Below are 24359 nucleotides of genomic sequence, written 5' to 3'. Positions count from 1 at the left end.
AACTCACTGCAACCTCAAACTCTTGGGCTCAAGTGATTCTCTTGCCTCAGCGTCCAGAATAGCTGGGACTGCAGATACTGCCACCATGCCCAACTAATGTTTCTATCTTTTTGTTGTTGTTGTTGAGACAGGGTCTCACTCTTGCTCAGGCTGGTGTTGAACCCTTGGCCTCAAATGATTCTCCCTCATTGGCCTCCCAGAGTGCTAAAAGTCCAGGTATGAGTCACTATGCTGGGCCGCTCCCACTTTTCATGAATAAATTCAAGTGAATAAATTGTTTAGTAGAGAAAATAAGCACAAGAATTCAGTTAGATGCCAGAAAAAACCCCAAGTTTATCTTACACAGAAAATTACAGATTTCCCACTGATATAGACTCTTTATCCATCCTTATATCCCTAGTACACTGTGTGGCACATTATAGAAGCTTAATAAATATTTAATGAATAAATAAATGTTTACTTTAATTGATTAGGACTATGGCTTGCCTGTTGCATGATACTGTATAAAAACTACATAGTTACATTCTTCCTAACAAAGAATTTCTATTCTCAAGAGTTTATAATTCTATGGATGAAACCAAACCATATAGGATAGGATGTCCCAAAGGTTGTCCATAAAGCCATACATAGGAAAATGGGAAACTAACTCAATGTACATTTACAAAATATTCATTATAAAATTTTACAAAGAGGTGGCAAACTAGTGAATATTTTAAAATTCTTTAAAAGTCTTATAAAAGTTTGTAATGAATATTTTGTAAAAAAAGGTATACAGATTTCCATTTTCCCTATGATGGTGACTTTAGGGTGACCTTTGGGACAACCTGTAGAAGCAACTCTCTTAATACTTAATAAGATTTCTTGTAGCCGCGTGTCGTGGCGGGTGCCTGTAGTCCCAGCTACTTGGGAGGCTGAGGCAAGAGAATCGCTTAAGCCCAGGAGTTGGAGGTTGCTGTGAGCTGTGTGAGGCCACGGCACTCTACCGAGGGCCATAAAGTGAAACTCTGTCTCTACAAAAAAAATAAATAAATAAATAAAAAATAAGATTTCTTGAAGAGCTAAAAGCTTGCCTTCATGGACATTAAACACAAGACTGTTTTTACATTTAAAACAATGGCTAAGTTAAAGAATTTGACATTCTTTAAACATTCTAAGAATTTAACCACTGTATGCGGTGGTAGAGTATAGGCTCCTGCACCACAAGCCATTAAGCAGTGATATATATTTACACTTATTTACTGAACCATTATTATATGTGTTATACTTTGTTAGGATAAGTGAGGATTACATGATAAGGCACAATAATTCCCTTTAAAAAATATGTAAAAATAACTATAAATATTAACAAAATGTGGAATGTAGAACACAGGTTCTTATAGGGGTGTTCAACCTGCAGCCTATGGCCTGCATGCTGCTTTTGTGAGGACTTTTTTTGCTTATCTATGGTGTCAGATATCATGAAAAGTGTTCCTAGATCTTTTTTGGATAATCAGATTTCATTTGTGTTAGTGTATTTAATGTGTGGATGCCCCTGCATAAGAACAGAAATTTTTATCTTTTTAAATAAAATTTATTTACAGGACCTAGAAGAGTACCTGGCACATAGTAAACACCTAATAAATATTTGTTGAAGGAACTACTGGAAGAGAAAGTGGTGTTCACGCAATATTCTATTTCTCCACAGATAGAATCTGTCTTCTGAAGATTAGATAGGGTCATGGGACTAGCTCTGGATGGGCTGTGGATGGAAATATACATCATTTCCAAACCAAAACCAAAAAACCTCGTGCAATCCTCCAGCTCTCTATTGCCTTAGGGAGCAAGAAGGCCACATCTTCTAGTAGATACAGCTAGGCGATCATAAAGACATCACTGTTCAGAGTTCTTGAAGGCTACCTAGGGCAGAATGCCTCCCTTCCTATCAACCAGTGACAGACATGTGGCATAAGCTAGAAACAAAGTTTATTTATTTATTTTTATTTTTGAGACAGAGTCTTTGTCACCCTTGGTAGAGTGCTGTAGCATCATAGCTCACAGCAACTTCAAATTCCTGGGTTCAAGTGATTCTCTCGCCTCAGGCTCCTGAGTATCTGGGACTACAGGTGCCTGCCACAACGCTCTGCTATTTTTAGAGATGGGGTCTTGCATTGGCTCAGGCTGGTGTTGACCCCATGAACTCAGGCAATCCACCCGCCTCGGCCTCCCAGAGTGCTAGGATTATAGGCATGAGGCTCTGCACCTGGCCCTACTAGAAACAAAGTTTAAACCACTGGAATTTCAGGATGATCTGTACTTTACCATATTCTATCAATCTATTATGATTAATGCAAATAGTAAGTATTATAAAGTTAGTACAGAGAACATACTATGGGAATTTTTTAGTTGGCCTAGTGAGAAAGACTTCATGAAGATGATGACAATTGGGCGGTGCCTGTGGCTCAACGGAGTAGGGCACTGACCCCATATGCCGGATGCGGTGGGTTCAGACCCAGCCCCGGCCAAAAAAAATGCAAAAAAAAAAGATGATGACAATTTAGCTAAGCCTTGAAGATGTAGTATTTCCAAGGTTAGTAAGCTGTGAGGTGGAGACTATCCATATGTAAACCTTTCTTTTAATGTTCTTGACATAGTTCATTTAAATGATGAAATAACATGCTGAGCTTGTACTATTTATTATATTTTGGTTTACTTTTACTTGCCCATATAAATTTTAAAATATCACACCATTCAAGGAAAACTCAGGAAAGAAAACCTAGAGTGCTATGAGCAGGGAAATAAGGTTATCAGGGAATCAGAATAAGGAACATGGGAGAGTTCTGAGAAGAGAGAGCTGGAAAAAAGCTGGATGATGCTCCATTTCTTTTTGATTGTTTGACAGCACAAATCTGCTCTGGTGTTTGATGCTTAACCATAATCTTCACCACAGGAAATACCATTGTAAGTACTTTTCTGAAAAATCTTCCCACACTCAAATGCTCTATATTAAATTTTGCTCTCCCAATGGCTTAAACTATAATCTTAGAATTACATATAACATGTAATAAAGTTATAATGAAGAATATAAAAAAACTTAAAATTGTATACTTTGAACAAGAGTCAAAATTTCTGTACAGAATTATAAGATTGAATTAACAAGAAGTAATAAAAATAATACAGAAAACCAGAAGCTATGCCTACTTCAGCCTGAGACAGTAGCATTCAAGGAGATACAAGGCAAAGCAACCACTTTTTGCAATTGGCCCAAGAGATGGAAGAGATTGTAAAAGCCATCTATTCAGCCCTGATTCAATGTAGGAATCCTTCTACAACTTTTGTAACATAGATATCCCCCACACAGGATGGTTTCACCTAATGATTTTTAGACTTAATAATGGTGCAAGAGTGAAATGCATTCAACAGAAACTGTCCTTTAAGTACCCATAGAGCCATTCTATTTTTTCCTTCCACTACAATAGTCAATAAATTACATGAGATGGTCAGCACTTTATCATAAAACAGGCACTTTGTGTTAGATGGTCTGTTCTGAGCATGTTTAAGGTAGAATAGGCAAACTAGGATGTTCAGGGGGTTAGGTGTCTTTAATGCATTCTGACTTACAATGTTTTCAACTTAAAGATGGGCTTATCAGGATGTAACTCCATTGTAGTCAAGGAAAGTCTGTAATTACAATCAGCCTGTATATTCTGATAGGGAGTATAGATCATTGCAAAGCTCTAGTTATCCAGCCGTTGAGAAAAGAGAAAATGTATTCTTTTCTAGCTTTTGTATTTCTTATACTTTAGTATTTTTTCATCTGCTTTAAGTTTCATTTCTACCATAAACTAGTTGTGTCACTTTGAGGAAACTGCTTCACCAATCCGAGTTTTAAGTATTTTTTCAACTGTAAAATATGGAATCCATGAGACTGTAAGTCCCTAACATCCTATCTAACATTTTGTGGTTTTTATCTTTTCTGTATCTAGCAATAACCTACTAAAACTCTACTCTGTCTTGGGATCTCTGAGTACTTGTTTATACAAGTACATTCACAGGGCAGAAGTAAAGAATCTTTATCTTATATTGTGAGGTCTTTACAGTTTTCCTATATCCCTTTGTCCTTCTGTAGCGATAGAGTTTCAGCTTCATAAAAATTCAGGTGAACTTCTTCAGCCTTTTTCATTTGTTTATGCATTTCCTATGTAAAGTATGTTTCACTGCAAAGTTTTAATAAGAGTTTTTAGAGTACTAAAAGTAAGCAGCTGCCTCATTCCTTGGAAGATCTGTTTAAGTAGAAGAGCAGGCAACTCAGCTTGCTACAAAATGCCTCCTAGCCTTTTAGAAGCTTTTTTCCTGCTAATTAGCTGTGAATGTTTTGTTTGTTTGGTTTCAGACAGAGTCCCAGCAAGCAGAAGCAAAGGGGCAAGAAAGGAAGGGCTCTGATTGTAAGGGAGGGTGACCTCCAGGCTTGTCCAGGGTTGTAGTCTCCACGGGAGAAGCTTCATGGGAGGGGGGATGCTTCCATTTATAGATGGTTCTATATAGTACTTCCTTTACTCTTAGATAACTTTTTTAAAAGGTAAAAGCCAGAGCAATACAGAGAAGATTCCTCCATTTTCTCAGCTACTGCTCCTAGGCAAACTACAAATCCTGATGGGGTGGGGATGGGCAAGCTGGAAACTTCCTACAATAATTTTTATTTTAACTGTGTTCTTGTTAGATCAGCTTGATAGAAAAGACAGGACTGGGGAAAAAAAATTTATCACCTTAGGCAAGGCACATCTAAGTTTATTACCTCAAATACACACAGAGAGAAATTTGAAAGGGAATTCCCACAAAATCAAATACATTATCAAGCCAATAAATTCTGATACTTACCTGTTTGATCTCCGAAAATGATTTAGATTGGCAATCACTCAGAATATTTGGTAATTCCTGAGAAATTGATGATCTTAATGTAAATTATTATGGGCCCAATTATATGACGTTCCAACACAGACAGTATAAAAATAAACTAATAAGTGTCAAATTGGAAATATGCATATAGCATTAATTATATTTTATCAACTCTTTGCTACTTTCATGGATACAGAACATACAATCAATTAAAAAATATCCAAGAAGAGCATTTTGGAGGTTAGAAAAACTTCCTGGGGTTATTGGCTTAATATAACACAGAGGACTGGTTTAAGACAGATTCCAAGAGAATGTGTATTCCCTTCAAAACTACCATGAAAACAGAAATAGACTGTGAAAAAGTATCACTGGGGCTGAACTATTAATGTTACAATTAAATTCTTACTTCAAAGGATACAAGCCATCTCTTGATCTAGTTTCATTCCTTGTTATAGTCTAATTCATATTCCACATTTTCTGCTGACCCGTGTACTTGCTTTCATAGCTATCTGAAAATACTTTCTCCAGTGCACCCAGCTTCCTTGCATATAGGCATGCATTTCACTTTCCAATGTTCTCTAAGCAATTTAGTAGCTTTCCAATTACCCATCAATTTGTAAACTTTCTTTTTCTTTCTTTCCTTTTTCTTTTTTTAAAGCTTTTCATTTGACTTTTCTACCTTAATAGGTATATAAATTATACGGGGCATAAATTTTACTAATTTTACTAAATACAGCAAAACCCAGGCATCTATCTTTTCTTTGAATACTCATCTATTTGAGAAATGTTTGATATTAATTTAACATTATCACACATTTAACATTCTTTGGCTTTGTTCTTCTATTAATTCTTTTAATTCTTCCAATACCTTTTATAGAGCAAAGAAAAAATCCAGTGCTAGAGGTAAATAAGGACTGTCTCAAAAAATAAGGGAGAATAATTACTTATTCTGACCTCTATACTCTGCCTGATCACAGAACTGCATCAAGTACTTTCTGCCATTATCTTTCTGCCATTTTATAGCCATTATCTACTTTATTTCTACCACTTCTAATAATGTACACATATGTGTGTGTGATGGAAACAGATGTGTGGGATGGAAATACTTTGTTGTCTTATCAATTAACTTTATTTTGCCTAAATGTCCCTTTTAGACTTGACATATCAGATTTGTCTGTTAGACTGTAAATTCCTAAAAGGGTATCTTCAGAATCTAGAGACCAAGGATACAGTCTCAGAATATAGTAATAGGATGAACGACATTCTCTTTTTTTTTTTTTTGTGGTTTTTGGCCGGGGCTGGGTTTGAACCCACCACCTCCGGCATATGGGACCTGCGCCCTACTCCTTGAGCCACAGGCGCCGCCCAACATTCTCTTTTTAAAAAGAGAAATCTGCTATATATTTTCCTGAGGTCTCTTCTAACTTTAACATAGTACGACTACAAGGGAAGTACTCCATGTACAAAATTATCTTTGTGTACCACCAAGTACACAAAGTGGGCACTTCACTGTTAAGTGTCTATTCATCTTTCAAGACTGAGTTCAAGCGGCTCCTCTTTTCAGTTTTCTGTGGTTCTCCTAAATAAAGACAACCCTACTTCTCTGAACATCTACAGAAGCCAGTGTTCATACATGTGAAGCTTATATACCATCTTGTATAACAGTTATTTAAATTCACGTGTTATAACCACTACCTGACTGTGAGGTCTACAAGGCATATTCATCTCTGTAGCCCCGTTAGTGCCTTATTCTGGTATGTGTTCAATTTATTTTAATGAACTATCTGAACTGTTTTTCTAAACATATGACCAGAAGAAGTTTTACACATCAGATATGGATATATTTATTCTCATTTGTAAATTTTTGGGGGGAGGAAAAAGAAAAGAATTTAGCTAAACTAAGCAGGCAATACGAGTTTTCATAGAGATTTTAGATACTAAGCAATAAAAGTGAACTTGAGCACATAAGCTGAGCCAGAACTGCCACTTTTCCCAGTCCTACTGGATAACCTCATGTGTAAAGCGTGGTGAAGGAATAGGTAGGTATTTAGAAGATGAAAGAGAAATGTGAGGTGAAGAACTGTTGCTACGACAAGATTTGGGTGCAGATTCTGTCACTGTGAAGGCCACTTGCTGGAAGCCTCTGAATCTTCTATTTTTAGCTTGGATCTTACTTCTTATCTAATAGGCATATACCTACATAAAATATTTGCATTTTAGCTTTAATTAACTTTTCATGATATTCAAGGGGTTCACATCAAAAGTACTACTCTCTTAACTGGCATCTGTTTAACTAATTTACTGTATGCTTGTAAGAGCTGGTTGTGTTGACTCTTGAACATTTTTGTGTTAGTTATAATTATTCTCATAACATGATTCAATTAAATATTATCTAAAAAAGATGACTGTGAGTAGAAAATTAGAGTTGTTTCTATGAAAACCAATTTGAATGCTTTGGAAAGCTCAATATGAGAATTGTTTAAAATGCTGTTTTCTTGTCCCACCTGGGATTTAAAAAAAAAAAAAAGCAGTGGCATAAGCCTATAGTCCTAGCTACTCAGGAGGCTGAGGTGGGAGGATTGTTTGCGCCCAGAAATTCAAGGCTAGGCTGGAGAACACTGCAAAACCCTGTCTTTTAAAAATAAAATAAAATAAAAATATTGTTAAGTAGGTATGAGGAAGCCAATTATGAAAGACTGGGGGGAAATAGAAAAATCTATACAGATTATATAATTCTATTGATTCACAGGAGTCTAATATGACTCTTCTTTAAAGGAATCAAAACTGAAAATCTGTCTTTAAAGAAATCAGGGTTATAGGTACAGTTTATCCAAGAAAGAGGACAAGAAACTCCAGTCAGTGCTCCACTATTTTAAAATAAAACAGAAGCCCTATATCACAAGAGCAATGAATAAACATAAAATTCATGTTTAAAAAGTTTAAGGTTACATGTATCATTTTTTATGCTTTGGTCTTTAGCACAGTTCTTTTTTGACCATTGTTACAATTACTAATCCAGGTTGATTCAGTTTAAAAGGACTTACTCCAAATTTCACAAATGTTTTACTTAAGAAAATCTCAAATTAATGTGGATAAAGACCAGAGAAGACTTATTTTAAAAAAGCAGACAAAAATCTAATCTTTTAGGAAGCATTGTTTTGCTGATATCTTTCATAAACTGTATGTTTATCAGTCTAAAATACTTTCATTATTACAATGTGTCAGAAAGAGAAAGACTACATTGTATTATTTGTTAGTGACCACCAGAAAAACTAACCTTATGTTTCTAAGGAAGAACTAAAATAGCAAGTATTTGCTTTAAAGAGGGAAAATCATGTTATTTTTCTTCAACTGATGTTATCAGGAAGAAATAATTAGAAAAAAATACAAAAGTCCCATTTATAAAGATCTTGAAAGCCTAATCCTTAATATCTCAAAACTGAAAGGTAGCAGGTACCATCAACTAATTAAAAACTTTAAAATTCAAACTAATCAAATAGTTTAAGAAAGCAGAATTCCTAAAGAGACTAAAAAGTCTTAAGTATTAAATAAATTCCTTATTTTTGTATATTTTCTACAAATTTATGATGAGGCAAAACAATCCCCTAATTTGTTAGGTCTAGATACCACCTAGATAATGGTAGATAATTTAAAATAATATATTGTGATCTAAGCTTTCATAATATATTGGTTTTTAGCAAATCCTAACCAAAGAATTCTATTAATTTGACTAAATAAACTTTATTTCAAATTACTCAGACTAAAATGACAAGGAAGTATTTAAGACTGACTTTTAAAGTAATACTCTCTATATACTGTCTCATGACTACTTTTTAACTCATCTATCCCCTGGTTTGTCTATTGTACAGACTCTCAAGCTGACAAAAAAAATCATCAGACTTAAAAAACACAAGACACTAAAAAAAAAAAAAAAAAAACACAAGACACTCTACCCTAAAAATATTTTTCTGTCTCATCTTCTCATCCATCTTTCACTAAGTTTTATGGACAGACACAAACATTGTGGGAGTTTTCCCCTAATTAACAGTATCATATCGCATGTTAAACAACTTCAAAACAAAAGCTTTATGTTACAAAAAGACTACAGGTTTTTCTCTATTAACCATAAACAAATGTAAGAATTTGTAAGCGATAACTTTCGAGATGAACTACTTTGTGGAAGAACTTATAATTTCTCAAAGGATAGACAAAGACACAATAATAGTTTTTAGTTCATTTCCTCTCCAAATATAAAACCTTCATTATGAGAAGAAAAAGGAAAATAAAATGCAGTTAGAGTGATTAGCTTTTCCTTAAACAATGAGAAAAGCAGCTCTGACATATGACTACAAAGTGGGTAGAACTAGGTAGAAATTATCCAGCTCTCTAGCTTATTAATACTATTTTTTAAAAATAGCCCATTTCCCCTCAAAAATTACAAACTCAAAGAACCTCAACATTTGTACACCAAAGAGTATCATATTTACTTTCAAATATTTACATGCTGAAAATTTTCTAACTAGATGCAGTAATTAAAATTAGCAAAGTGAGAATTTAATAAAATTCTCGATACGCTAAATGTAGGAAAAAATATAAATGATATATATCCATATTTTATTGTTTAATCAAGATTAAGAAGAAACAAAAACTTTGTTACCAATATAAGATAAAAAATCCTCACTCCTCTTATTGCAAATAAAATGGGAAGCAATTTTTTTTTTTTGTATAATTACACGGATGCTCATGTAAAAGTTTTCTTTCATACTAAGTATTTAAATACTATTAAAATAGGGATGACAATCCACTTGAGGTTTTGTTCCTTTTTACTAGTTATGCCTTTAATGATAAAAGAGGATTAAATTTTTATTGCTTTTATGTCTACTTTAAAGACAGTATTTTGTTTTCCTTTTTTCCAGTGTCTTGGAATTCTAAGGTGATCTAAAAACAATTAAGATATAACAATAGGAATAGATACCTAAATAATCTTAGAACTATTCTAAATTAGGTTTAACACTAAAAAGACTATTTAGTAGACACTATGAAACACCCACTGTATATAAGTATTCACATAGCAGACATGAGCATAAATTATTTCATGAATAATTAAAAGTGAAAGTATCTAATATTATAAAAAGAGGTACATTTTACCTGGATGAGATGAGGCAATGCTTTTAGCGTAAGGCAAAACCAAATTCCCAGTTTGCATGGAAGCAAATCATGCCATTGTGGCTTCATCAGCAATCTTAAAAGGGGAGGAAAAAACAAATCAGCAATATAGAGAAAGATGGGAGACAAAATATTTTTATCAACATCATGAACTTTCTGAGTGGCTATTTCAACGACAAAAAAATGAATGTCTTCAATGAAATATTTATCACAGTCATCACTTAACCTGACTTAATTCTAACACAAAACACAGTAATTACAACAAATGCATTATATACATATAGCAAGTAAGAAACTTAGGCTAAGATTTGGGGGAAGAAGGTTCTTAAAGTTACAAACATAAAGAAATAAAAGCCTCTCTCTAACCTGGACTTTTCATCACTTTTGCAAAATGAAATCTCAAACCTTATGATTACTTCAGCTATAAAAAATGAACCATCATCAGTACGCTCCCAAGTGCTGACAACCAGATATGAAGACTGCAGCATAAACAAACGAATACATAAAAATTAATGTCATTTGCAGTTCACTGAAGCATTACTCACTGATGTCATCAGAATAGAAGACAGGCAGAATAGTCTCTGATCTCCATCCCACATTGATCCTAGTTCATGCCCTGCTGTGTGAACTATTTAAACCCTTTATTCCTTTCTATGAATCAATAGAAGAAATGGTGGTATCTTTTTGAGTGTACTGCATATTACTGCCTGTAATACGGTCACCCCTGAGCTAAGTGATAGATTTTTCTAATAATACTTTGTTTCTAAAGTTCAGTATAAAAATTTCAACCTACAAGAAACTGAGGGTTTATATTATGGAAATGTTTATTAACACTTTATAAAGGAAAAAAATCTATATAAGTTTTGCTTAACATTAGAATTTTTCTAATAAATTATAACACATTATTAGTCTTTTATAAACTACTACAGATGTAAATGAGAGCACATCTAAATGGATATATACATGAAGTTGAATCATATTAAAGACATTTTTTAAAGGTTTCAAATAGTAAAATGTTTTTATATGCTCTTACCTTTCATTTCTTTCTGAAGCACCAAGTTTTGATACATCCACACTCTTGCTGCTTGTCTTTTTTTTCTTTTCTCTCTTTTTTCTACTAAGCAGTTCATCCTTAATGTGGAAAAAATTACGGTTACAGGTTATCATTAACATGTATTCTTCAAATGTTATCAAGACTCTTCTGTGAAGGGTAAACATTATAAAGGAACATTTATGCAAATATATGTAGGGTCCAACATGATTAAGTAAAATCATCAATCTTTCACAATAACTGTTGCCATGGCATCCAGGCCTTAAACACACATGAAGTTCAGCACTGTCAGTCATGTGCATCTCCATAGCAATCAAAGTTTTCTAAGCAGAGAAAGCATTCAACTCACTTTTTCTCATTCATCCCACTTTAATAATGTCCCTTCAAAAGGAATGAGTAAACAGATGCTAATTCATGAATACTCATAAATATGTTTAATTGTCTTTAACATACACATAAAATCCATAGCAGAATAAACTATATAATAGCATATTACGCCAAGAAAAGTGCAATATTTTTTTAACCAACTGATCTCTGAAGTTATAAAACTATATTAATTTCAAATCTCATTTAGTTAAAACATTTTAAAAGTAGATATTCATTATAAAATGGCTCATGACACAAAAAATTCTTAAAATCAATCTTATACAAACAATATTTCTATCTGGAAGGTGATAATTAAGAAAACATGGTTTCTAAATTTCAGCTAGATATTTGGGTATTCATGAAGTTTTATAACATCCTTAAGTGCCTCACTTTTAAAAAGAAGAATATTTTCTTTTTGTTTCACGCATTCTTCTAGACTTAGAAAATGTCAATCACTACATATTGAGCACAGAATTGGTAGAATCAGAGTACATACAAAAAATCTGAACTTTTTATCAATTGAAAAATAAATCTCTGACATTCCATGTAACATTAGGGAGGCTAGATCATTTATTACTAATACTTACCAGTTGTTTTTCCAGGTAGATTGACCAAACCACAGCATAATGACCCACTGTGAGAATAATGAACAAGAGCAATGCCAGCTCAGCATTGCTCATTTTTCTCACTCGCCTATAGTAGAATACAGGCTGTCGCCAATCTGGAAGTCCATTGACCAGAATATCATCATACCTACAGTAGCAAATAAAACAGTTTTCCATGGGAGTTTAAAATAAAAACAAAAACTTTATTTGTATGTATACAAAGAGGGGCAAGAAAATAATTTCTCTAAAATAGATAATATTTATGTAGATTACCAGTATTTCTATGTCTAGTAAAATCAAAACACTGTCCATAGCTTTAGTAACTGACAATCTGTAAGAATGTGCACAGTGATACACTATGGATACAAGATCTAGTGTTTTTATGGCACCAATAGATGTGACTCCTAGAATGACAGCTCAACTAAAGGAGCTACATACAGTCTACCTGCCTAAGACAGTCCATTGTGACCAACACACCCATGAAGTCAGCAACAAAAGGAAGAATGTCAAGGAGAAAAATCAAGATAAGAGCTATTTGTTATTATGAATTATGTATTACTTGAATCAACTTCAGACTAAATTGTCTATCAGTGGTTTCCTTTCTACCCCTAGGTAATTCAAAGTTGAAATATTTATAGACATTATTTTATCAAAGCTTTTTAACAAGGTAAAAAAGCCTATAAATCAAGCACCTTTTAATTTAGTATTGCCACATTCCTTTAAGAAAGTAAAAAACTCAAATTAGAAAGAGATGTGGAAACAAGCACTGTTTATGTCAGATTTCTCAATAAAACTACTTGTAAACATTTGTGGCAATATCCTCATTTTTTGGCTTTTGCTTGAAGAGAAGAGAATTAACAAGTAAAAGCTTTCCTAGACATGCATTTTAAATCAGCTTTCTTGATACTATCAGGTTAAAAAAGTTACTTTACAATAAAATTTCAACTAAATTTAAACTTCTCTCTCAGGTAATTATTGAGCAAATATTTTTAAGGTTAAAAATAAGGAGTAACATTTATGACTGTAATACTCAAAATGGTCACACAAACACTGTATGTTCAAACACACACAACCTGTTAATCTTAATTGAACATAACTCATTAAATATTCTAATCACACTATTTCCAGAATTAAATCTTCACTGAAAGGCCTAATTTGGTGCAACACATTGACCAAAATATTTTAATTAAAAATATTCTGAGTTAGTCGCAGGCCTAATTACAGGAATAGAAATAGGGCCTATATTGTCAGGCAGGTCAGTAGAACTCAGTAGTAGGTTTTTCTCAAGTAAATTGACCGATCTAGGAATAATAGCGCAGCTGCTAAACTGCCAGTCTTGACATGTAAATCAATTTAAATGCAACAACTGCAGTAGCTACTTTTGATAGTTATTAAATTGATACCTTGGAGATATGCTGAAAAAAATAAAGCAGAGGATTTATTGCAGCCAACTTTTTTCAGTAGAAAAACATTAGCTATAAATGTAAAATATATTTTATTAGCAAATCTGGAAAAACTGACTTTTAGGTCAACTTTGGTTATTAATAACACTGTCAGATCAGAATAACCAATGTTGAAAGCAAAGGACATTAATTACTACTAAAATCTTATAAAGCAAACTGTGTAACATACAAGAGTCTTCAAATTAAAATATGGTTGTGTAGTAGCTGGAACAGACAAAATTTGGTCTTAAATATTCTTTTTCAGTATTTACATACTGAACATCAAGATATACTGTGGATTCATATTATCATTCCTTTTTTCCAAACTTTATATTTAAATATATCTTGCAAAACCTACCTTATTTTAAATTAGAAATGGATAAGTAGGGGCATAACACAAGACTACAACATTCAAATGAAGTCCAATGAATGTTAAGTCCTGAATTTATTCTAAATTCATATTCTACTTCATATTTGTTAAAAGAATAAAAGATGAATATAAAAATCATTTGCAGTAAATTGAAATAGCTTCATGTAAAAAGTATAGTTATTATAACACACATCCAAGAAAGCAGAGGCAATTCCCTAATAGCATTCCTAAGTGTTGAATTTGTTTTAGATCTGTATTTAAACTGTATTGAAAGAAAATACAATTGAACTCATAGCTAAGAATCTCATATCAAATATTTTATGACCATCATAGCTGAAAATGCTAAGTATCTGTCAATAGCTACTATTTTCTAACCCACATATAAACTGCATTTGGGGCACAACCAAATTCAAGATAACAAAATCTCACATACTGAACAAGTTAAATACAACCAGATATTTACCAGGCTATGTCTGCCACTCTGAACAACAGTCTCCAAGGATTAAGCTTAGAATCAATGCTCTATTGATTTTACTATCAATGAATGTTATAGCTCACACGACTGGCCATTTTAAGGAAAGATAGCTTCTATTATAGTTTAGTTTTTAGAATATATGCTGTTAAAAGATAAATTACTGCTTTCCTGATCAAGCAACAGGATGAAAAAACAAATACATTTCTTAAAAGTATACCCAGACAATATTTTCATAAATTAAGAAAAAATATTATGTTGAAAACACATAAAGTTTAAAACATCACTTTACTGTGCTTTTTCTATATTTAAACGTATTTAACACTGTTAAAATGTTCCCTAATTGGGACTCATACAAACTGTTTTTAACTATTTGTTAGAGCCAGATTTATCAGATACACAGAAGATTTCTATGATAAAAATATCACTAAAACAAAAAATCAAATGGAACTATAAAAGTACTTTCTTGGGAATCAAAACATTAATTGATTAATTCCACACATCCAACATTTGGCCTTGTGTGTATATTTCAGTCAGTTTTCTTTATGTATGATAAATATAAATAGTGGTTACATAATCATTAGTGAGTTCCACATTTATAATCTGCAATTTATCAAATATATCAAAAATCTATTTGTTTATCAAAAACAAATAGATTTAAATTATTTAATTACCAGAAGAAAAAAATCATGAGAATTTAAAATGTTAGCATGTTTTGAAACATAAAATAGTAATTATGTAACTAAAATGAAAATTCATACATTATGAAATGAATATTTAATAATTCTAGCATTTGCCTAAATTGTGAATTTTCTATATTATAAAGCTTGAATTGTTAGTTTAATAAAATAACAATAATTTAGCTGGGTACAGTGGCTTACGCCTATAATCCTAGCACAGGGGAGGCCAAGGCTGTGGGTTGCCTGAGCTCAGGAGTTCGAGACCTTCTTAACCAAGAGTGAGACCCCATCTCTAAAAATAGCCAGGCACTGTGGTAGATGCCTGTAGTCCCAGCTGCTAGGGAGGCTGAGGCAAGAGAATTGCGTGAGCCGAAGAGTTTGAGGTTGCTGTGAGCTGTGATGCCATTGCACTCTACCAAGGACAACAGAGTGAAACTCTATCTCAACAAAACAAAACCCCCCCATAATTTCCATTTAGGTTACATTCTGAAACTTTGAGTAAAAATTAATAGTACAAAGATCATAAACAGGAAATCAGTCTAAATTAATCAATTTTACTCTTCTTAAAAAAAAAGCCAAAATTATGTCATATAGAACTTTATACATTGTATATAATAAGTGTCTTATATTTCTTAATTAGGGAAGGTTCTAAAATAGAACCTTCTTATTCTTACATTAATGTTTATTTTGATTTGAACACATCCGTAATGAAATTTATAATAACTAGACAATGGATTTATAAAAGTTTAATAGATTCAGGCTGAGATAATTATACTTTTAACTGCATTTATAAGAAAAACATGATTTTATTTAATTAACTAAAAAATTACATTCAACTTCTATAAATACAACAACATAAAACAGAAAATTTAAAGTTGCACAACTAGGTTAGCAAAAGAAGACTGTTTAAACAAAAGTAAAGACTATAAACAGAAGTACATACAGGGTGTCTCTAAAGTGTGTGTCTAATTTAAAATAGTGTGCAATTTAAAACTGCACATGAACTTTGTGGACACCCTGTTACTATTACTAAGCATAATCCAGTGTACATATGTAATGATTGGTACTCAGTACTTCAGTTCAACTAACAGTCAGGGCACTCATATAAAAATGTGTTGAAACATTGCTAGGCTACTATTCCCCAAAATAAACAAATTAGTTAAGGAGTTAAAGGTTGCTATGCTAGGTTTCTTTACACTAACCAGGAAAGCCTGTTACAGTCATGTGTTGCTTAATGATGAGGATGTGCTCCGAGAAATCTGTTTTCGGCAATTTCGTCACTGTGTGAACATCATAGAATGTATTTACATAAACCTAGATGGTATAGCCTACTATACACATATACTGCACTGAACACTGTAGGCAAGTAACACAACAGTAAATATTTGTGAATCTAAACACAATTAAACATAGAAAAGGTACAGTAAAAACAGTATCATCATCTTAGGGGACCAGTGTCATATACTGCATATGGTCTGTCATCGACTGGGATGTCATTATAAGGGATATGACCGTATTTTCACGCTATATAGTCTATGCCTTGGGGGAGAAAAAGCCTTAAAAGTTTATTCACAATTGGGTGGCGCCTGTGGCTCAGCGGGTAGGGCGCCGGTCCCATATGCCGGAGGTGGCGGGTTCAAACCCAGCCCCGGCCAAATTAAAAAAAAAAAAAAAAAAAAAAAAAAAGAAAAGTTTATTCACAATTACACTCCTAGGAATATATATATATATATATATATAGATTTCTAAGAAAAAGGAAAACATATGAGTCTACAAGATGACATAAGGGAATGTTTTTAGCAGCACTGCTCATCATAGCCCAAAGTGGAAACAACTCACATGTCCATTTTTAAGGGATAAATAAAAATAGTATCTTCATATAGTGGAATATTATTTAACAACAGAAAAAATGAACTACTGGTATTTTTTGCGGTATGGATGAACCTCAAAAACATGCTAATAGAAAGAAACCAGATGCCAAAGACAACATATTGCATGATTTTATTTATGTGCAATGTCCAGAAATATAGATTTATAGACACATAAAGTAGATCCCTGATTGCCTGGGGCTGGGGATTACTGTGGGATGACCTGCAAATGGGGTAATATTATGTTCTGAAATTGGATTATGGTCTGTAAATTTACTAAAAATCATTGAATTGTATACCTAAAACAGGTGACTTTTTATGGTATGCAATATTACCTAATTAAGACTGTTAAAAAATAAAACTTGCCTTCTCTTTTTTATTTTTAAAAAAATGTCATCCAGTTTTTTAACTTATCTATTTCATTTCTATTCCCTTTTCCACCAAAATTCAAAGAATGCAATTGATTTCAGTAAAAACATAAGTACATGTAAGAGAAATAAACAGGAACTATGTCTATGACAATTTTCCAAACTACAAATTCCTGGAAGGTTATGCATTTAAAAGCACCTATTTAATCAATATATATAATTAATAACTGTGATACCAAAAAGCATTTTTTAATGCCAATATGAGACAATCTTCTTTTAGAAGATAAAGCTGATTGTGCCTTTTTTGTTTTTTTCCTAAAGAAATTATAAACATTAAGTAATTGTCTGTGGAGATGCCTTTCTCCTGTATGTTTAAATACTCGCAGGTCGCCTGGCCTCAGGTGCAAGCTTTGGAGAAGTGATTCTTAGCTTGATTAGCTAAGACTTTTGCCTCAAGGAAAATCAGTTACCAAAGAGTTACTTGTGCCTCAAGGGGTATAAATACTATAGCTATTTGTGTGACTGTCAAATCCATTTTTTCTATCAACACTCCAACTTAAATGCTGAGAGAACTAATCCTAAACAGATAATGTTAGATGATTCCATGTTAATGAAGAAACAATTTATACCTAAGACGTGATTTGTTTTGAAAAGATAGAAATAATTTCAGTAACTGAAAGAAACTGTTACAAAGTTTGCTGACTTTAAGATAACAAACAAAAAGGCAAAATCCAAAGCCAAGGATAATATAAAACTAAATAAAGATATCTTTACAGACATACTCTTCATGTGTGAAACAAAACCAGGGACTCACTCAGAGAAACTAACTAGAAAATATGTGTAGAATTCTTTCAACACACTTCTAGGACTCTTTCAACACTATGGATTATCTCAAACCAGAGGAATGTCTGCTATGGTATCTGGACCAATGCCAGCCCTTGTTATAAAGCAAACACTTTAAGAGAATATATTGAATCCTTACTTTGCAATCTGGCAAACTGAGGTATTCAAGTTAAAGAGTTAAGATGAGAACCAAGATTGGTAGCTAACATTTTAGGATATAGAATAATTCCAGATAATACATTTGAAGAAAGATTCAGAATGTTGCATAGTATATTGCAGGGGGTGGAGGGTTGTCTTTAAGATGTTTTAGCCCCCATAGAGAGACAGACACTTAGGCTAACTTTAGCTTAAATCTCAATCTCAAATACCTAGTTGTGTTCTGTTTGGAGTTTTTTTAAGGCTTACTATAGAAGAACATTTTCAAATTCTGGATTGTGGCTCACTAGTGTCTCATAAAATTAACTCAGAAGACCACAATCAGCATTGTTTAAAAATAAAGACTAGTTTAAACTAGTCTAGAATAGAAAATAGTATGTTTCACATGCAATAAGAAGCTTTGTGAAACTTGTTTCAATTGTGTGTGTGTCCTGAGGTATGATGCAAAATGTATTTCTTACTGAGGTCGGACTTCCCACTGCAATCATGTCTACATTCCATACATTCTGTAGCAGCAGAGGAAACAGGCCCCTCTGCAATCTCCTCTTAAGTCACTGGCACTATAAACCACTACACAAATATATTACCATTTTTCTAAAAGGGGCACAGAAAAGTCTTAGCATGGAGAGCTGCCTCCACTTTGGAAGTAAACATAAATGCAGAATCACTGGAGTGGAGGGGTGGAAACAAAAGAAATAGGATAAAGAGGTAAATATTTTTCCCCCATCCTATCTTCTACAAGCTTATATAATTGTATTTACAATTTTGAAACTGAGGAAACATCAAAGAAAGGGTATCAACTTGACTCAACAGTTAAATCTCAAACTTTCAGGGAATAGTGGGGTAAAAGACCACCAAACACAGATAGGAACATTACATTACTGATATATTCAAAAGAATGGACATTTGTTCAAAGTCAAGTGGTATTTGTATTTTCCAGGGCATCAACAGCCATGTTAAAATCTTATCTAATGAAGCCAAGACTTGCTGACATTATGACTTATGATCATGAGCTTGTAAAGATTGAAATAAACCTTGTAAACATTTTCAATAGAAATTAACTCTGCTTCAAACATACATTTTAAAAACATTGCATTAAAAAAAAACTGCATTTCTTGGGAGGAATAAACAAAATACTAATTTATAATAAATAGAATGTTTATGAAGACTTAATTCTCTCCTTTATAAACTGTGGCATGAAACATAAGATCTTAATTCAAAAGCAGATATGAACACTCACCTCTGCCTTCGTTCATCATCCTTTAAAACTTCATAAATGGCCACCAACTAAAATAGAAGCATTACTTTAAAATAAAAATACTCTCAACTATAAGAAATTACGTTGGAAGGTGAAGGCACTGTAATGCACATGCAGAAATCTCTATGTGCCCATATATATGATAAACAGAGAAAATCTCAAATATCAGTAACATCTTGTGTTTTTAGTAGCACCTTAAGAGGTCAAAAAATGCTTGACATCAAAATGAATCTTTGTGAAAGATGCAAAAGTAATAGTTACTTTACAACATGAATTATAAAAGCAAAAGTTGTAATTTGGATAAGAAAATTATAACAATTGTGACTCTCCAAGTATTTAGAGTTGGTAATAATACAAAATGGTAAAAAATTATATTGTAAAAAAATTAAATAAAAATATTAAATTTTTAAACTACTACCTTATTTTCAAATGGAAACATTCTATATATAATTTAATATTTCTACCATAAACATAGTTATTAACACATTTGTCACAAAATATACACTACAGCATATTTCACTTACTTGTCTAAACTGAGTTTCTGCATTTTCATCTTTATTCTTGTCTGGATGTAAAGTTAGCGAAAGCTTACGATATGCTTTTCTGATGTCTGCAGATGAAGCATCCTGGAGGTGGGAGGGGGATGGGAGGGGGAAGGGGAAAATACAAAGCAAACTTTGTCAGAAAAAGAAATTCCCAGAACCTTGTTAAGATCTGAGAAGACAGCCAACCAAGTGCAAGACCCCAGGCAATGTAATTTGAGCAATCAGTCTAACAACCAGGCTATGCAACTAGCCTGACCCACATGACTGAACAATTATTCAATCTAATTTGGCTCTCCTCTTAACTTTTCATTACCATACAGTCATTTAAAGAAGACAGTATTTGGCAAAACTTTTCAAACACTTGCTTTCCTAAAATTAACCAATAAATCTTTTCCAGTAATTAAGAGATCAAAAAGAAACAAATTAAAAATTAATACATCTGTGTGCCTTCAAAGAACGTCTTTATTTATTTGAGAATCTTAAGGCCAATTTCTGAATCCCAGGCTATATGTGGTTTCTTTATTGTTATTTATATTGAATTTATCATCTAGCAACAACCTATGGAAACTCAGTTTCACATGCTAAAAAGTATACCTATTTAAAGGCAGTTAAATTTCTATTTATCTAAAATAATTATGATCAGAAATAGTTATGTATATCGTACTTAACATTTACTTAGTATTTAAAGGGTTTTCAATGTTGTCCAGTTTCGTCAAGCTAGTTTGTAGAAATAAATTTGCCCAATATTTATGTATTACTAATATAGTTTAAACATATTTATTTATGTATTTATTTTGTAGAGACAGAGTCTCACTGTACCGCCCTCGGGTAGAGTGCCGTGGCGTCACACAGCTCACAGCAACCTCTAACTCTTGGGCTTACGCGATTCTCCTGCCTCAGCCTCCCGAGCAGCTGGGACTACAGGCGCCTGCCACAATGCCCGGCTATAGTTTAAACATATTTAAAAGACCATTATGGTTCAGTACTTCAGATTAAGTAGATATCCTGTGTGCAATGTAAAAATCAGAGATCACCATTCCACACGGCTACTATAAAAAGCGTGGCAATACAAAGAACGGACGGTCACATTAGGGTTTAAAACTTCATCTCCACTGAATTTGCAAGATATTCCTATAACATATTCACGTTGGAGAAAATTACAGTAAAGTTGTTACTTTTCTATTAAATGTTGCCTCTTGTTTGATAGCTATTTGTCCAACTAATTTCTAAAACTACTTTACGGAAAAAGTGCAAATAACTAAAAAACCAAATCAACACAGATCTCTATACTTGGGACTAAACAGTTGTTAAAGAAATAGTGTTGGAGAGAGATTAAGTGAAATTATAGTTAATTAATCTGTCAAGTTTTCCTTCATAAACCATTATTTTCATTACCACTCTTTGGGGGCATGTTGCTTCAGGCTAGAATGCTACCCCAGGTGTGAATATTTTTGTGATTCATAGAAGGCTAAGGAGCTATAAAATTGGCAGAGTAAATATTACTCTGTAAGTAATATGGTTGTAATTTTCATTCTAATTTACTTAATGAAATTGACATGTTCCCTACATTAGATGATAGGTGATGTTGCAGAAAAGAATGATTATTTAATGAAAAACTGTGACGAATCCTTTTGTTGAACAAAGAGGTCAAGTGTCAAATTGAATAACTCTAATTGGGATTTTAATTTTAGATTTTATTAAATTTGGGCAATATTATAAAGAAAATTATTTTAAAAGTACATTTCTTAGAAATAAAAGTGTATGTGGCTCAGCGCCTGTAGCTCAAGAAGCTAGGGCGCCAGCCACATACACTGGAGCTGGTGGGTTCGAATCCAGCCCAGGCTTGCCAAACAACAATGTCAACTACAACCAAAAAATAGCTGAGTGTTGTGGTGGGTGCCTGTAATCCCAGCTACTTGGGAGGCTGAGGCAAGAGGATCACTTAAGTCCAAGAGTTGGAGGTTGCTGTGAGCTGTGACACCACAGCGCTCTACCGAGAGCAACATAGTGAGACTGTCTCAAAATGAAAAAAGAAAGAAAGAAAAAGAAAATAAATAAAAGTGTATGTATTTTCTTCCATTACAAAATTAATACATGCTCATTATGGAACATCTATGACTTAAAAATAAAAGTAACTAATAGTCATCTAATGCTTCTTTTCTTGCATTTTGACAACAATCCTGGGTTTTCTGCTGTAACACATACCCCAAATGCACATTTGGCCAGATGGCTCTCCTATTTCAAACCCTTTTGCAGCTCCCAAGTGCCTTGTGTTTTCCAATCTTTTTAGCCTTATCTCCCCTCATTTTGACTCATCCTCCTGGTCAACTGGATCATTCTCCTGCATCCTCAACCTTAGGATGGCCCTCACCAGTCTCACGTGGTTTTTCATCTAGCTACAGATACAGACAACTCTTTGCTGACCAAGGAACAATTCTCTCAGGTTACACACAAATAGTACCTGACTATTTTCCTCTTGATAATCTACACAGTAGAGTTATTTCACCAATAAGTTCAACTGTAAGTGGATACAAATAAAAAACAAAACCATGTTCCTGTCTACACAGACATGCTTTAGACAAGTTGCACCTCAAAGGTATTTATTTCATTTTAGTTACTCAATAAATCTAACTTTATTTTACTCTCTTAAATTTATGATGTTTATCTGGTTTTTATACAGGCCCATTTTACTGAAGAGGTAAATCAGGCAGAAAAAGGCTAAGTGAATTTGAACTCATACTGCTGGAATACATATGAAAATAGAATTCAAACCTAGAAAACGGTGCTTCAGAATCAGAGCTCTTTATGTTGACTGTTCAGATTTAGGCTCAGTAACTTCACAAGGGGATACAGCTTTGGAAAGGCAGTGAGAACAGCTGTGACATTCCTGTTGATCTGATAAACTACATGGAACATGTCCACAGGACTATAATGTGAGTACGTTCCATTGGAGTTTTAAAGGTAAAGACTTTGATGTGTTGGCTTCTCTAACACATTTTATACCACATTTCTCTTAAAGGCCTGAATGTTAGAACATTAATCTCCCATACTCAGCAGATTACACTTTTCTCTCTCTTGTTTACAAAGAAAAAACTTTGATAGAACTATGAGTAAACTGGCTATCTTTAACACTTTTGATACGAAATCTGTTGGATTCATTTGCCAGATTAGACTTTTCTCTCTTGCTTACAGAGAAAAGACTTTGATTGCACTATGGGTAAACTGGCTATCTTTAACACTTTTGATACAAGATCTACTGGATTCATTTGCCATAATTCTTTTCCTTCTAAATGGGATATGGTTCTTTGGCGAGCTAAACATAAGTTATCTTAGCACTAGGATGACCTCTATAAAGAGTAATCTCTTAAAGATTATTCTATATGCCTCTATAAAGTAACTATATGCCTCTATAAAGAATAACTTTTTTTAAAAAATAGTTACTTTTTTAAAAAAAATCCAAAAAAATGGAAGCAATATATGCTCATCAGAATTGAAACAATCTGATTGCACATCAGTGAAAACAGTAAAGTAGGGAATTCCAAGAGCTCATCCTTTCAAAGAAACAGTGAATAAACAGGCAAGAACTGTCAGAATCAACATTATCTAAACTCTGAAAACCCATCAAAATTTACAACAATCAGGCAAACACTTAAGAAAAAGACAGATGATTTTCGCTAAGGGTCTTGAAGATACCAACCTAAGTTCTTGGTGTGGGTTCCTGATGCCAAAAGGAGCACAGTTGACTTTGTTCTCCAAGAATTGTGGTTGTTTGTTTTGACCTGTTTGTTGGCTCCTTGAGACATTGTGTAAAGAGTGCCTTTATTTTGCCAAACTCAAAACTATAACAGGGCAGAGAGGGTATTTGTTGAAAACATTTAACGGAAAATTTATTAGCTGGTAGTGAATGAGTCAAGGAATTGCAATTGGGACAACCAATGAATACATCAAAAAGCCTGGGAGAAAAGACCCGGGAGTAAGGAGCTTTGTGGGAATAAGGGCTTGAAAAGCTGCCACGTTTTTTTTGGAAACTAGAAGGCTACAGAGCACATGCTCAGGAAGACCTGAGATGGTCCTAAAGTCTCACCTCTGACTACTTCAGGCTTTGCACAGGAAGAAACTGAAGGCTATGAAAGAGCTGTAAATTCCCCAGAAGAAGGCATGCCCTGACATATACATGGAACCCACTGGCAGATACATGGAACCCACTCGTGCACATCACGGCAACATTTCCATCATGATGGACCACACATGCTGAAGCTGAAAAATCCTTATCATCTAGTGACATCCTAGCCATTCT

The 24359-nt window shown here is 33.4% G+C and overlaps 1 protein-coding gene across 1 annotated transcript in view; it reads right to left on the bottom strand.

The window, feature by feature from the left end:
* Window positions 1-24359, bottom strand: part of DNAJC1 (DnaJ heat shock protein family (Hsp40) member C1) — a 197743-nt gene that overhangs the window by 91982 nt on the left and 81402 nt on the right. The window contains exons 2-6 of the mRNA XM_053572108.1: window positions 20042-20143; window positions 19500-19546; window positions 12043-12208; window positions 11072-11169; window positions 10021-10114 (exon numbers count right to left, since the gene is read on the bottom strand). Of these exons, the coding sequence (XP_053428083.1) occupies window positions 10021-10114; window positions 11072-11169; window positions 12043-12208; window positions 19500-19546; window positions 20042-20143 (507 nt within the window). The remainder of the gene's footprint in view (window positions 1-10020; window positions 10115-11071; window positions 11170-12042; window positions 12209-19499; window positions 19547-20041; window positions 20144-24359) is intronic.

The sequence above is a fragment of the Nycticebus coucang genome, chromosome 20 (genome assembly GCF_027406575.1).
Source record: "Nycticebus coucang isolate mNycCou1 chromosome 20, mNycCou1.pri, whole genome shotgun sequence".
Classification (NCBI taxonomy): Eukaryota; Metazoa; Chordata; class Mammalia; order Primates; family Lorisidae; genus Nycticebus; species Nycticebus coucang.
The sequence above is the reverse complement of the archived record's forward strand: the minus strand, read 5'-3'. Positions and strand labels throughout refer to the sequence as shown.